At 36.2% G+C, this 13,473-nt stretch overlaps 1 protein-coding gene across 1 annotated transcript in view; it reads right to left on the bottom strand.

Annotated features, from left to right (window-relative positions):
- Window positions 1-3,504, bottom strand: part of pcsk5a (proprotein convertase subtilisin/kexin type 5a) — a 54,803-nt gene extending 51,299 nt beyond the window's left edge. The window contains exons 1-5 of the mRNA XM_038274917.1: window positions 3,194-3,504; window positions 2,029-2,133; window positions 852-1,028; window positions 597-737; window positions 227-303 (exon numbers count right to left, since the gene is read on the bottom strand). Of these exons, the coding sequence (XP_038130845.1) occupies window positions 227-303; window positions 597-737; window positions 852-1,028; window positions 2,029-2,133; window positions 3,194-3,343 (650 nt within the window). The 5' untranslated portion in view covers window positions 3,344-3,504. The remainder of the gene's footprint in view (window positions 1-226; window positions 304-596; window positions 738-851; window positions 1,029-2,028; window positions 2,134-3,193) is intronic.
- Window positions 3,505-13,473: the final 9,969 nt, after the last annotated feature.

The following is a 13,473-nucleotide window of genomic DNA, read 5'->3' as shown; positions in this document are numbered from 1 at the left end:
AGGGAGAACATCAGAGCATGAGTTTAGATGCATATGCATGAGGGAAAGGTATTTCCATGACATCAATCAGGGACAAAGCAAATCTCCAGACTGTGACAATCTTCATATCTATGCATGCATGTAAATACAGAAAAACTGACTAAACTTGCTTTAATTATTTCTGCCGTTATTATTGGGAAGCTGCAAAGCATAAGCAAAGTAAAACTTAGAAGCAAGATGTACTCACAAGTCAGCCGCATTGTTGGAATAATTTGGAGAGGGATCTTGGTCTTGTTCGATGACATCAAAGCTGGCAAGTGGGTCCTAAATCAAGTGAATAGTAAGAAGCAGCTCACAACAGCTGCCAGCAGCTATCTGTCTCTATTTCATCAGACAAATTACAAAGAGCATTATTCACCAGTCAACAGCACAGTTAAGTGGATCAGACATTTAATGTCCATTCCAATACTTTTACCCTGCCTTTCCAAACCTTTGGCCCTCAAGCTCCGGATTGCAATATCTGCCTCAGCTCCTTGCTCTTTCACTTAAAGCTCACCCAGATTGCTTATGATTAATGTCCCCTTCCTAAAAAGAGCCTTCTGTCCCACGGCACTTACATAATTTGGCTTCAGATCTGGATGCTCTTTCTCAATGCCATCATCTAGGACAGAAACCACCACACCCTTCCCTGTGTAGCCTCTCCTCCAGACCGCTGCAATGTTCATTCTAGACTGGCAGCCATTCTTCTCAGTGCAGCTCTGTCATGCAAAGAGTTGCAGAATAACATGCATATTATCTTGCTGTCGCAAAAAGATATATGTTTTTTTAATTAGGTTTGCTTTAGAAACAAAAACAAACTAAAAACTACATACTGTGTTCCACAGGTTGTACCACAAAGGCCAACTAAAATCTACATTCTGGTGGAGGTTAGATGGATCAATTGGTGAATTGGGTGAATGCCTGGTCACCCGATCAGTATTGTGGACATAACTCCTTGTGGACGTCCTCTTTACTCGCTTCAAGACCACCTGCTGCTGCAGCCATTCCACCTTAAAAGTTAATAGGACAGACGCAGACATGAACCTTTAATATAGAATTACAAGGAAAGCAGTGTCACCTTGTACGTTTGAAGTAATACAACAACAGGACTGTAAATATGTGGTGCGTATATGCAAAATATTAAGAACTGAAATTAAACATGATGACACAATTCCACATTAATTTACATTGAAATGTTTATTTAGATAATTATTGTTACTGAGCTGTATTTAGTGCATTTTTTATTGAAATGACATTACCTGTTAACAAAATTACAATAAGATCAACTGGCTTATTCAATAAATAAAAATAACCATATGATCTAAATCTGCCTTGAATATGAATTAAATATAAAGCTGGTAATGTCATGATGTAAAAAGTCATTGCAATGTCCTTTTTCAGTGATAAATTATAATCACTCACATGGTACACCGTCACAAAGATATACTGTGAATACATCCTTCTATGCTGTTGCCTAGAATAGTGTGAGTCCTCTTTAATTTATTTACGAAGTGTATGTTATTTGTTTTATATTACTTGACAATCATTATCAAAACCAGATGTAGTTTTAAACTGTACGTTTTAAACACAGCAAAAAATAAAAATAAAAATGATGAAATGCTTTTAAGATCAAAAAATCTTTTTTCCCTTCTTTTCAGATGTGTAGTTTAAGTTTTAGTCTACCACACACTGACCTACTGTAGACTGTGAACAACATCAAAATGGTTTTCAAAGTTTTCATTTTGTTTTACTTTTGGTTAAAAAAAGAGTTACAAGTACTTTCCCTCTTGGATGTGTTGGTGTTCAATTCACTTAATGTCTTTTATAGTATGTTGCATTAGCAGTCAACAGAGTTTACAGTGAAGGTGATGCAAGTATCCTTTGCTACAGTACATCAAGCTTGTGAATCTATTCTAATACACCTCAATGCATCCCAGCCAAAAAAAAAAAAAATGCTGACATCAATATTTCAGGAGCGTCCTCCATCTCCACTGTATCACATTACTTCACCTTTGTCTCCTTTGTTAGGAGATGAGTCACATCTTTGTTGAATTCTGTGGAGCGATTTGGTGTCTGCTGGTGGCGGAAGTTGTAGTAACCCTTCAAGGCTCCAATCTGGTGAAACAAATAAAATCCAGTTCATAAAACCTTTCTTTTTTAAGATAAATATGCTGTTTTTGTTTAGTCAGTGTTCTAACCACCTGCTGAATTATCAAAATTGTTGTTGGTGTCTTCCAATCACTTGCTACCTAACACCTGTGATAGTTTTTCAGGTAAGTGCAACCTGAGCCGCAGGACTTGAGCTGTACTGCTGTCTGAGTTCACCTTAAAACATGCACACACAAGCAGAATGTGTCATGATGTCTGCATATTTTTTAAACTCCTGTATGCTTTAATACAAAATGTCATTAGCTTGCATTTTGTTTCATACAAGGGAAGAAATAATGGCCTTAATTTATTCCCTTGTGGCTCCGTTGGTAAATTTACTGTTTTAGGGTTTACATTTTTTTTTTACTCTTTTCTTACCTTAGCACTATAAAGTAGTCTATTTAGCTTTAATTGAGTGTTAAGCTTCATTTTACTCACAGCAGATCCAAACCCTGAAAGTTTCATTACAGAAGCAAACTCAAGGGAGTAGTTGAGTTTTAAAGGCATAGTTTATTTATTTCCTTTAGTAAATTATTTAGTTTGTGCTGTGGGTCTTAAAACCTTAAATAAAACAGAGATAAAGTTCAAAATTATATTCCCTTGAGGTTTTTACGCTACGCAACAATTAATCTTTGATGGTTTTAACTTGAGATGGGGAATCCATTTTGATTATTGATATTAAGTGCTACTTTCTTCTTCAGATTTTTCACTTCCAAAAGCATAACTTTTTTAATGTTAACAAAAGTATGAGTCTTGCATATCTTTTATGTTTCTTTTTGCTGTTGATTTTTTTTTACTTTTGTACCTACATATATAAGTGCATCTATTTTTTGTCCAGGGCTTTCAGAATAATATTGACATGCTTTGTACTTGTGGAAAAATCTTCTGAAACAAAAAATGTGCTAAAAGGAATTTGGAGCAATATTAAATATTAATAATATCCATATTTAAGCTTGTTGTTCCTAAGAAACTTTCACAGTAATTGATTCTAAACAAGTAACAAAACTTTGTGTTTCATCACACTCACCTGACCCAGGTTTGTAAATCCATATTTTTCTGCTATTCTCTTCACAGACTCAGGATTGCCTCTCACTTTTACAGCCCATTCGTTGATATAAATTGTAGCATGACAAAACTGCAGGAGAGTTCCCATCCACAGAGTGAACAAATGCCCCATTACCACTCTGATCAATTAACAGCCTTCTTCTTTACAAAGATTTATGTGTTTCTCCTGCATCCAGTTTGACTAAATCTGCCTAACATTGCTGATAAAAGTAAAACCAGAAGCCTTCTCTTGATGCCCTAATGGTATGAAGGGAGAATGGTCAACTAAAGTCTTGACTCCAGTTCACTGGAAGAGATCACCTATCAGATTACTTGAACACAGGACCAATGGATTACCTGATCATGTCTGCCGCTTTGAATAACCCAACCTGTATGTTGTGCCACACAGTGTGCAGTTTCATCTGCTTTACTGGTTTAATTAAACAGACCTTATTTTGTGTAATTAACCCCAGTTTCTGATAAACCACAAAGGATTATCAGCCTGTTGTACTAATAGTGTCTGTCTAATGTCTGTATTTCACCAGTTTATTTACTTTATTTTAGCACACACACAAACATACAAACATATACACATATATACATATACATATATATATATATATATATATATATATATATATATATATATATATATATATATATATATATATATATATATATATATATATATATATATATATATATATATATATATATATATATATATATATATATGTTTATCCCTGCATTTGGAAATTTGTCATTTAAACTAGGTCAGTCTGAAGCAATCTAAGAAAAGCCTCTGTAAAAGCGATCTGCAAATGTAAGTGTTTTCTACCTCCTGAGTTAAGAAATATTAAGCGATTGAGATCTTACTAAGTCACACACACCCACATCTAAAAAGAAATTGTGTCACACTTTGTAACACAATACAGTTGTAAAGTCAAAGTTTATTTTGTTTAAGAAATGTCAAGTAAGATGCCATATCTGGACACAAACTTGCGCCATGTGGTTGGTTTATAGGTAATAACTAATTAAAAGCTACTAGTTGTTTTATGTGCTGCATTTAAAATAAAACAAAAAACACAGTATTACCTAAAAGAACATATTATTGGTCTTAATTGTCCTCTGTTTTCTAACCTTGGTCCTTTGGGGCCAATATCCTCTAGCATTTTGATCTGAACCAGCTTCATATATCTAATGTTCTAATACCCCCTTAATGGATCATGAAGGTTAGCAAAGGCCTGCTTACATCCATTTGTAATATTAAGGTCAGCTGACCTTGCATGACTCACATCGACCATTATTATCACTCAACAAGAATGATTACGCTGCTCAGGAAAATAAAGTGAACACTCAAATAACACGTCCTATGTCTGAATGAATTAAATAATATTCTTCAAAACTTTGTTCTGCACAAATTTGAATGTGTCGACAAAAAAAAATCACTCAAAAATTTATGGAAATCAAATTAATTAAACAACAGAGGCCTGGATTTGGAGTCACACACAAAATTAGTGGAAAAACAAACTAAGTCATCTAACTTAGATATAATGTCCTTAAAAAAAGGTCGAAATAAGTCTCAGTATTGTGTGTGGTAACAATTTGTCTGTTGTTCTTACAATGCCTAGGCATGCTCCTGTGGCATCTTCTCCCTGACATGGACTATAGCATATTCCTAATCCTGGGACATCTGTCCTGCAACATGATGTTGGTCGATGGATGGAGACATGATGTCCCTCAGGACAGGACTCACGGACAGGACTGTTCACTTACACCTGAAAGCTAAGGGACACTCATTTGAGGACAACAATGTGGATATTCTTGCAAAGAAAGATATATGGTTTGAGCGAGGGGTTTGAGGAAGCCATCTTTGTTAAAGGAATAGTACACCCAAAACATGATTAGCCTTCATTTTCTACTCACCGCCATGCTGAACAACACTCTGGAGTACTTTTTTGATATCTCAAATGCATCTGGAGATCTGGGAGGCTTCTTGCTGTCTGCTGACATTCAAATAATGGAGGTCTATGGTGACCGAGACAGAAAGGTCCATAAAAGTCCACAAAAAACGTGTCAATATTCCTCCATACTGCTCGTCCAATGTATTCCAAGTGTCCTGAGTGGGTAGCATCCAGAATTTACTCGAAACGAAGTAATTTAGAATGTTTTTAGAGCATAAACAGTAGTGTATAGGATTTCCTGAAAGCGTGCACATGCGCGCTCACGATGCTACGGAAGCCGGCAGACCAAACCAGCGCATTCAGCTCGGCAAAGAACTCATGCTATTCCTCAACACTGAAGTCCTCAGACATTTTTCTTTCGTTGTTTCTTTCTTTGCACAGGTAAACAGCACATTTCTCCTTCTACGCTCGCATTATTTGCAGAGCAGACGCTGAATGCGCACTTTCATCTGGTTTGGTCTGCCGGCTTCCGTAGCGTCGTGAGCGCGCATGTGCTCAGGAAATCCTATACACTACTGTTTATGCTCTAAAAACATTCTAAATGACTTCGTTTCGAGTAAATTCTGGATGCTACCCACTCAGGACACTTGGAATACATTGGACGAGCAGTATGGAGGAATATTGACACGTTTTTTGTGGACTTTTATGGACCTTTCTGTCTCGGTCACCATAGACCTCCATTATTTGAATGTCAGCAGACAGCAAGAAGCCTCCCAGATCTCCAGATGCATTTGAGATATCAAAAAAGTACTCCAGAGTGTTGTTCAGCATGGGGGTGAGTAGAAAATGAAGGCTAATCATGTTTTGGGTGTACTATTCCTTTAACCTGGAAAAAACGTCTCTCAACAGAGGAGTTGCTCTTAGACCTTTCACCTATTTACAAAGCACTTTTAGGAACAATACAGAGAAGATACACCTCTCACCAACCCTCAACTGACTCACACTTTAATGAGGCATTTGACCAATGGTCAAACTTAAGGGATATTTTTCTCAGTGCTCTACACCACTAGTTAGAACTGAAGAAGCCTATTGGATGAGAGGCAAAACATCTTGTAAACATCACATCCAATTGACTAAAATGACCTTTTTCAAGTGTAAGGAGAGATTATAACTTTCTGAGAAAATTCATAATAGGGAGAAACTAGGCAGGTATTAGTCAAAGGTATTCAAAGGAAAAATTTAACTGAATGTGACAGACTGATAAATAACTCTGAAAAAGGTGTTATGCCCCTGGAAATATGGCTTTGATTCTGTCAATTACATAATTTTTCTTATGATAGTTATTGTTGTTATTTATATAAATGTTATCCAATCACAATATTACACTTATCTTGCAAAAGAAAATAAATATATGTGTGTAAAATTAAAAGTGGACCTTTAACCTTTCCCAAAACTTTTCTGTGGGGTGAGGTCTTAAAACTGGAAAGGCCACTCTATGATCTTGAAATGTTTGTTTAGGAAGCAATTTCTTTGTTGGACCATAGTCATGCTGGAAGAGACAATCAAGTTGCATCTTAAATACTCTAAATGTTTTGAAGGAGGCTTTGGCTCAAAATATCAAAATATATGGCCCTTAACATGGGTCAGTCATCCTGTCCCATTTTACAGAAATAAAGTCCCAAAGCATGCTTGACAGAAAGTAAGTGTTCATGGGATATGGCTCAGCATTTTTATTCCTACAAACAGGATGAGTTTAGTTTGTGCCAACATGTTATTTTTTTGGCTTAATATAGCCAGATGATATATTCTCCCTATCCTCTTGTGGGGCATCCATATGCTTTCTGGCACACTCCAGACTGGCCAAGACATGTTCTGGCTTAAGCAGGGGGATACACGTAGCAGTATATCAGTCCTTTTTTGCATAGTGTGTTCCTGATGGTAGCCTTTTTTACTTTTTCCTAGTTTTCTGTAAGTCATTCATCAGGTACTACGTGTGCACAGTTTTGATCCCATGGGAGAAGCTTCAATCAAGAGAGATGGTACTGAATGCTCCCACATTTGATATATTCAAATCAACCTGCTTGTCTATTGTGGATTAATGCTTTCCAGCCTAGTGCAGGTACAGAATGTTTGACACTCTAACAGCTCTTTGGTCTTGGCCATTGTTGAGTCTGACTGTTTCAGGATATGGACAGGTGTATTTGATACAGTTTAAAAGTTCAAATGATGCCATTAAAACAGGTAACAAGTGAAGTACAGAATTACTTTTTAAAGAAGGTACAGGTCTGTGGGGGCCAGAGATCTTTCTCGTTTGTGTGTGACCAGAAATGACCCACCTCCTCTTTACACTGTCATGAAAAAATTTCGATATAATGGCATGTGGGATAGACCATCTGCATCTGTGTTACTCTTTTCCAGCTTATATTTAATCGATAAGTCAAACTCAGACAGCTCATCCACCCACCTATGACCTGTAGCATTAAGCTTAGCTGTTGGGAGCATATAGATTAAGGGACTGTTTATACACTACAAAGTGTGAAGCATAAATTAGGTAGTCTTGAAACCTTTCACATATTGCCCATTTAATTGAAATTCTAATGTTGTACAGTAGCAGCCATTCAAAATGGCCTTTCCTAGTCAAACACCAGCTGAATGGAAGCCCACTTCCCTCAAACTCCCAGCAAAATCCCCTCCAAGTTCTAGCCACTGGACAGACCCCCTCTTGAATATTTTTTTTACTCTGACTACACCCTTTCACTGAATTGCAGGGTCTGACCAGGAGATTATGCTTATCTTTAGATCTTAATGTCCACAAATCATCACAGCAAGAATATTTTTGTACAAATATTGATGTTTAAATGGGAATTGTGGGGGACCAGCAAGAAGCCAGCTAAAGACCAGCCTAGGACCAACCAAGGACCAGCAAAGGAGCAACCAAGGACCAGCCAAGGGCCCATCAAGTAAACAAGTACTCTAGTTATCATGCATTTTTCTCTTTGATAAAACACAGCTCCCAATCTTTCCTGGGATGTGTCTGTGTGAAGGATGAATGGTTTGGTCAGTTCTGAGGCAGTGTTCCTGCCTCAGTTGCTGTACCCAGTATAGGTTGTGGCTTTTACACTAACAAAAAGGTAAATTCTGTCAGATGTGTGTGTGTGTGTGAGTGTGTGTGTGTGTGCTTGCATGTCAGCATGGACTTTACTAAAGAGCTGCATCCCAGCTTGTGACAGCTCCCTCATCACATCATCTCTCTCCTCCTGAAGGTTGGACAAATTTGAAAACCTGGAGTGACTTTGTTAAGTGTCCTACTTCTGTGACGAATAATAAACTTAAGGTTTCAAGGACAAAAACCACCCAATCGGAGGTTGGTTGGTTGTTGTCTTTCATGGTATTGATCTAAGCTAGGGCACAATGGTTTGTCTCCAGATCAAACTCTCTGCTTAGCAAATAATAATTGAAACTTTCCAAAGACCATTTAATGGCCATGCCCTTCTGTTCAACCACGGAATATCTCACCGCACAAGGTAATAGTTTAGGAGTATGGGCTGCTCTGCCCAGGGTCTCATTTACCCCAGGAAAGTGCCTAGTCCAACTGTAGAGGCATCTAGCTGGACCAGGAATCTGATGAAAGGACATATATGTGAGTCCAAATTTTGAGAGATTGAGATAAAAAAAGACCCAAAAAGCAAGTACTTTTACAAAGCAAAAAGAAAACACTAATACAAATAGAAAGTAGGTGGCCGGGAGCAGAGCTTGACCAGATGGAGCTGTAGAAATGTGGCTTAGGTTATGCATTGTTTATATTTAATCTCTCTATTTCCCGTGTCTTCTGGTGCTTATTTGTGACAACTGTCACATTTGGATTACATTAAAGTCAAATAAAATTTTGTTTAGATATCATTTTGCAAACATCTGACAAATTTACAATTTATGACCAGGCATAAAATTGCCTTGTTTGTATTTAGAAAAAGATCCAAATGTTAGTGGTATGTGAGATCCAGAAAAAAAAAAAACATTCTTCAAAAATGTGTACAAAAGTTTAATTTGCACCACTTAGAATGCAGTGTAAATATAACCTAAGATGAAGTTGGATACAATTTTGACCAAATTCTTATTAAAGCCAGGTAACTCAAAAGACCTCTGCTATTTCCCTCACCAGTCTATTAGTCAATTTCATCCAATACCCACATAGTTATTGGAGTAAAAACTTCGTATTTTTGAAATTAACTAAATTAGGTAATTTATGTTAGCTTACAAAATTTAAATATCTTTCTTTTTTTCTTAGATTACAGCAGGTGGCATTCAAAAAGTAAGTCTTTTCATCCTTAGCCAAGGAGCTTATTATTGCTTGCTTAATTATATTCCACAGTAACACACGAAGGTCTGCAAATGGTGACAGTTAATAGGACATGGAGGAGAAACAGAACATATGATGCAACACATCCCTGCATCCCAGATAATAGCTTCATCTATTTGTAATAATTTGGTAGATTTTTGTCAGATGATGGGAGTTTGTGTGGCATGTTTTTGCTTTGCATCAGAACTTTAGCCTTGTCCTGCAATTCTTTAACACAATGTATGTTTTCCTTAAAGTATTATTTCTGTTCAACTGATCTGAAAAGGTCAATTACCAGACATATAATTTTAATGTTAGTGTTAATGTTTGTAGTTTTTTGACCCACATGTGATAACACAGAGAACAAGTGACTATTAGAGTTTGATTTACAATAATCTGGAAGTGAAGAACTATAGGAAGTGAGCTGAACTTTCTGGTTTGTCTGAGGTGAGAAAACAGACTAATCAGTATGGATTGGTTGATGTCAACCGAAGATTGATTGATTTCTCTTAGTGGATTCAGCAGGCTTTGCACAACGTACCCCCAGAGTTCCAGGAAAATGTTAGGGAGATCCGAGAGCCCTGGTACTTGCAAGAGACATTGTCCTGGAGAGCAAGGTGGCAGGTGATGAAGTAATCTTGATTGAGAAGTGTTCTCAGGTGTGCAACAACTCGGGTCGGCCCAGCCACCAGCAAAGATGCTCTCTGTGACAGGAAGCTCACTTAAACCATAAATACAGCAATACCCCAGAGACCCTAACAGCTACAGGAATATTTTATTTTTAGCTTCTTTTTGCTTTTGATGTTTTGTTAATAGAAGGGCGATCTATGGCTAATTATTTTTTAAAAAGGCAACAGATGATCTTTTCGATCAAACGTTTTTCCCTCCCAGATACACAGATGGTTATTAATATTAAATATTTAATTATACAGCCAGTAGTCTGTAAGAATAAGCTTATGTCCAGATAGATTATATAACCAACATACTGTACAGTGGTTTGCATTCATAATTTGTCATGTTAAAACCGCTAATTTAAATGCATATTAGTGTATGGAAATATGCGAGAGGCCATTTCATTTCAATAGGAAAATAAAAAATATATATATTTTTTTCTTCCCCTTATAAACAAAGATAATAAAAGGGTTGAGATCATGTCTGGTCAGCTAGACATGATTAGCCATCATGTCAACTCAGCCAGATTACATTTTGAGTTTGAGCATCAGTCCTCATAATAGTTTTGGAAATTCCCTTAACACCAATAGAAATAAGATGGATGCAATAGTAATGTATATTTATCTACAAATTAAGCATGCATCTAAAATTGGCACTGTTTGGGTATGAAATGAAGTGACAAAGTGACAAATGGGTAAAATAAATGGGTAATTTAGTTCCCTCGCTTTTGAGCTTTTTTTAACATTCTTTATCTTAAGAAAAGTTCAGAGCAATTCTGAAATATAAAGACATTAACAAATAAAATGAGATTGCTTCTCATCAGTGGACAAAGAAAAGAACAAATGAACATTTTTCGGTTATATACTTTTAAAATTAGAATATTTTAATGGCAGATTTTTTTTTAATGAATAATCCTGCTTCAGGGTGAAGGGGGACACTTACCTGTCAGAATATATGCCAAACATCTATTGTGTCCTTGAATAGGAAAATACATTGAAGTGTTTCATGATGTAACATGCAGTCGCAGTTCCTATCATCTTCTCCACAATGAAAAGCAAAACAAGCCAGCAGAACAAAACAAAGGCAAAGTACCTCTTGGCAAAGCAGTCACAAGACTTTGAAGTTATCTAACATGTCTTGAGAGAGGCTGACTTTGATGTTCAGAAAGCTCTTCTCGAACAGTGACATATTCCCCTGAAAATAACTGTCAAAAGTGTTCATGAGCACCCTGACTGCCCTGAAGGTAGTATAGATTTGAACTCTTGTTATTCTTTGTTCAAAATGTTCTGCCCCCCTATAAGCTCTTGTTTGGAATTATGAGTGTTTTAGCATGCTGAGTTAAAAGTTTACTATAAAAAAAAAGCTAAATATTCCCATACTGTATGTGATAGGGAACAAAAATAATTTTGTCGATTTGGTGTTCTGTATAAATAGCCTTTTCAGGACCAGCTATTTCATTTCTTGTGATGGTCCTTGGATATAAAAGTTTAGGGCTTCTATTGTCTTCATTGTTTCCCTATTGATTTAATAATGTTCTAACTGGTCTTGGTTTTTTAGTTAATTTTCTTTATAGTTTATCTCCTGTGCTGGGTTTCTTCTTTTATTCTTGTGGTCTTTTTTCTTTTCATTTGGGAGGCTGTTTACTACACCAACTGTTGTTCTTGTTCTCGAAGTAGCAAGAACAAAGAAACGTTTTTGCCTCCGTGCATTTAAACAGTACTATGCAAGAAGTTGGCATGTTGGAGACAATGTGCTTTCATTCATCCTTTTTTACATGAAAATCTACTTAACCGTTTCTTTCCTAGACAGAGACAGCTACGGAGCTAATTTACCTATTCTAACATAGAAAGTACATTGTTTATATCAGTGCTTCTATGTTCTTTTTGTGTTTCTGCTTCTCTTTCCTTAAACTTCCAGTGAGCCCTGGCAGAAAGCTTCTCACACTCAGCCTAGTTAGGTTTCTCCCTCTGCTGTTAGAGAATGCATGCTCAATGTAAGGGAATGTTGCAGTCAGTGAGAAAATGCAAGATGATGGTATATACTCATTAAGGAGGAACAAATCTTGCAAACTCTATGACTTGATGCAATTAACTGGGTTACCTTTCTTGTGCAAGCTTACCAGAGTATATTAAATAACTAGAACTTGGAGTTATAGTTAATTAAGAGATCATTCAAATCAGGAGTAAAACTAACAAATTATTTTTTTATTAAATGATTATAACTGTAATTTGTTTACTCACCAGGGTTCTAGTCTTTTACATAAAGTTGGACTCCTTTCACTAATTTAGTAATGTAGACTATGGCTATGGCTATTTATTAATCACCAACCAAAGAAATTATCTCAGTTCATTCAAATGCTAATTAAAGGAGGGTGGATCTGACCTGAGTGAAAAATCATTCAGCACATAAAATAAACAAATGACCAAGGTTAAAATACAATGGTACCTTTATTAGCTAAGAATCACACACAGTATTATTTTATCTAAAGTAAACACTACTGAAAATAAACTCAGGTATATAAAGACAAGCAAAATGGGGAAACGGGGTTAAGAGTCTGTTTAAGAGTCTCTGAGATTTGTTCAAGTTTTTAGGCTTAATACATTCAAGGTTTCCGTTAAAATAGTAGCAGATAAATATGTCAAGCTCAAAACAATAGTATCCAGTATTCAAGGTGGACAAAAGTTAGATTTCTGAAAATATTTATTGAGAATTGAACCAAAGTGAAAAGCGTGTATGTGTAAGGCAGGGACCTCTGCAGGAGGAGACAACAGGTTAGTGACTGTGTATTTCCTCCCGACCTCCGCAGTATTGACTCTCTCTCCTTATTGAAAGCCAGACTCAAAACCCATCAGTTCCAGCTCGCTTATCTGTGAATATACTGCTCTTTTCCCTATCCATGATTTTTTTTTTTTTTTTTTTTTTTTATGTTCCTGTATCTGTATTTTGTATTTTCATCTCTTTTTATTTATTTTTTTGTATTATTTGTAAAGTGACCTTGAGTGTCAAGAAAGGCGCTGTTAAATAAAATGTATTATTATTATTATTATTATTATTATTATTATTATTATTATTATTATTATTATTATTATTATTATTATTATTATTATTATTATTATTATTTCTGGAAGTGATAACGAAAGTGTGAGTCACTAACCTGGTCTTATAGTTCAGTCCAAGCCCAAAGGATGAGGTTGGTTTGAGCCGGTCAGCTGCCAATGTGAAGCAGCAGCTGGGGAGGCCGGAGATCGAAACCAAGCAGACTAAGGTTAGGCAGGAAAATCCAATCAAAGGCTACTGTACCATATTTTAACATTGATTTTCTAAGGTGTTCAAATACTTATTTGCAGCTGT

Source organism: Cyprinodon tularosa, unplaced genomic scaffold (assembly GCF_016077235.1).
Source record: "Cyprinodon tularosa strain WSP-4 unplaced genomic scaffold, ASM1607723v1 ctg94, whole genome shotgun sequence".
NCBI lineage: Eukaryota > Metazoa > Chordata > Actinopteri > Cyprinodontiformes > Cyprinodontidae > Cyprinodon > Cyprinodon tularosa.
This window is presented reverse-complemented; position numbering and strand designations above follow the sequence as displayed.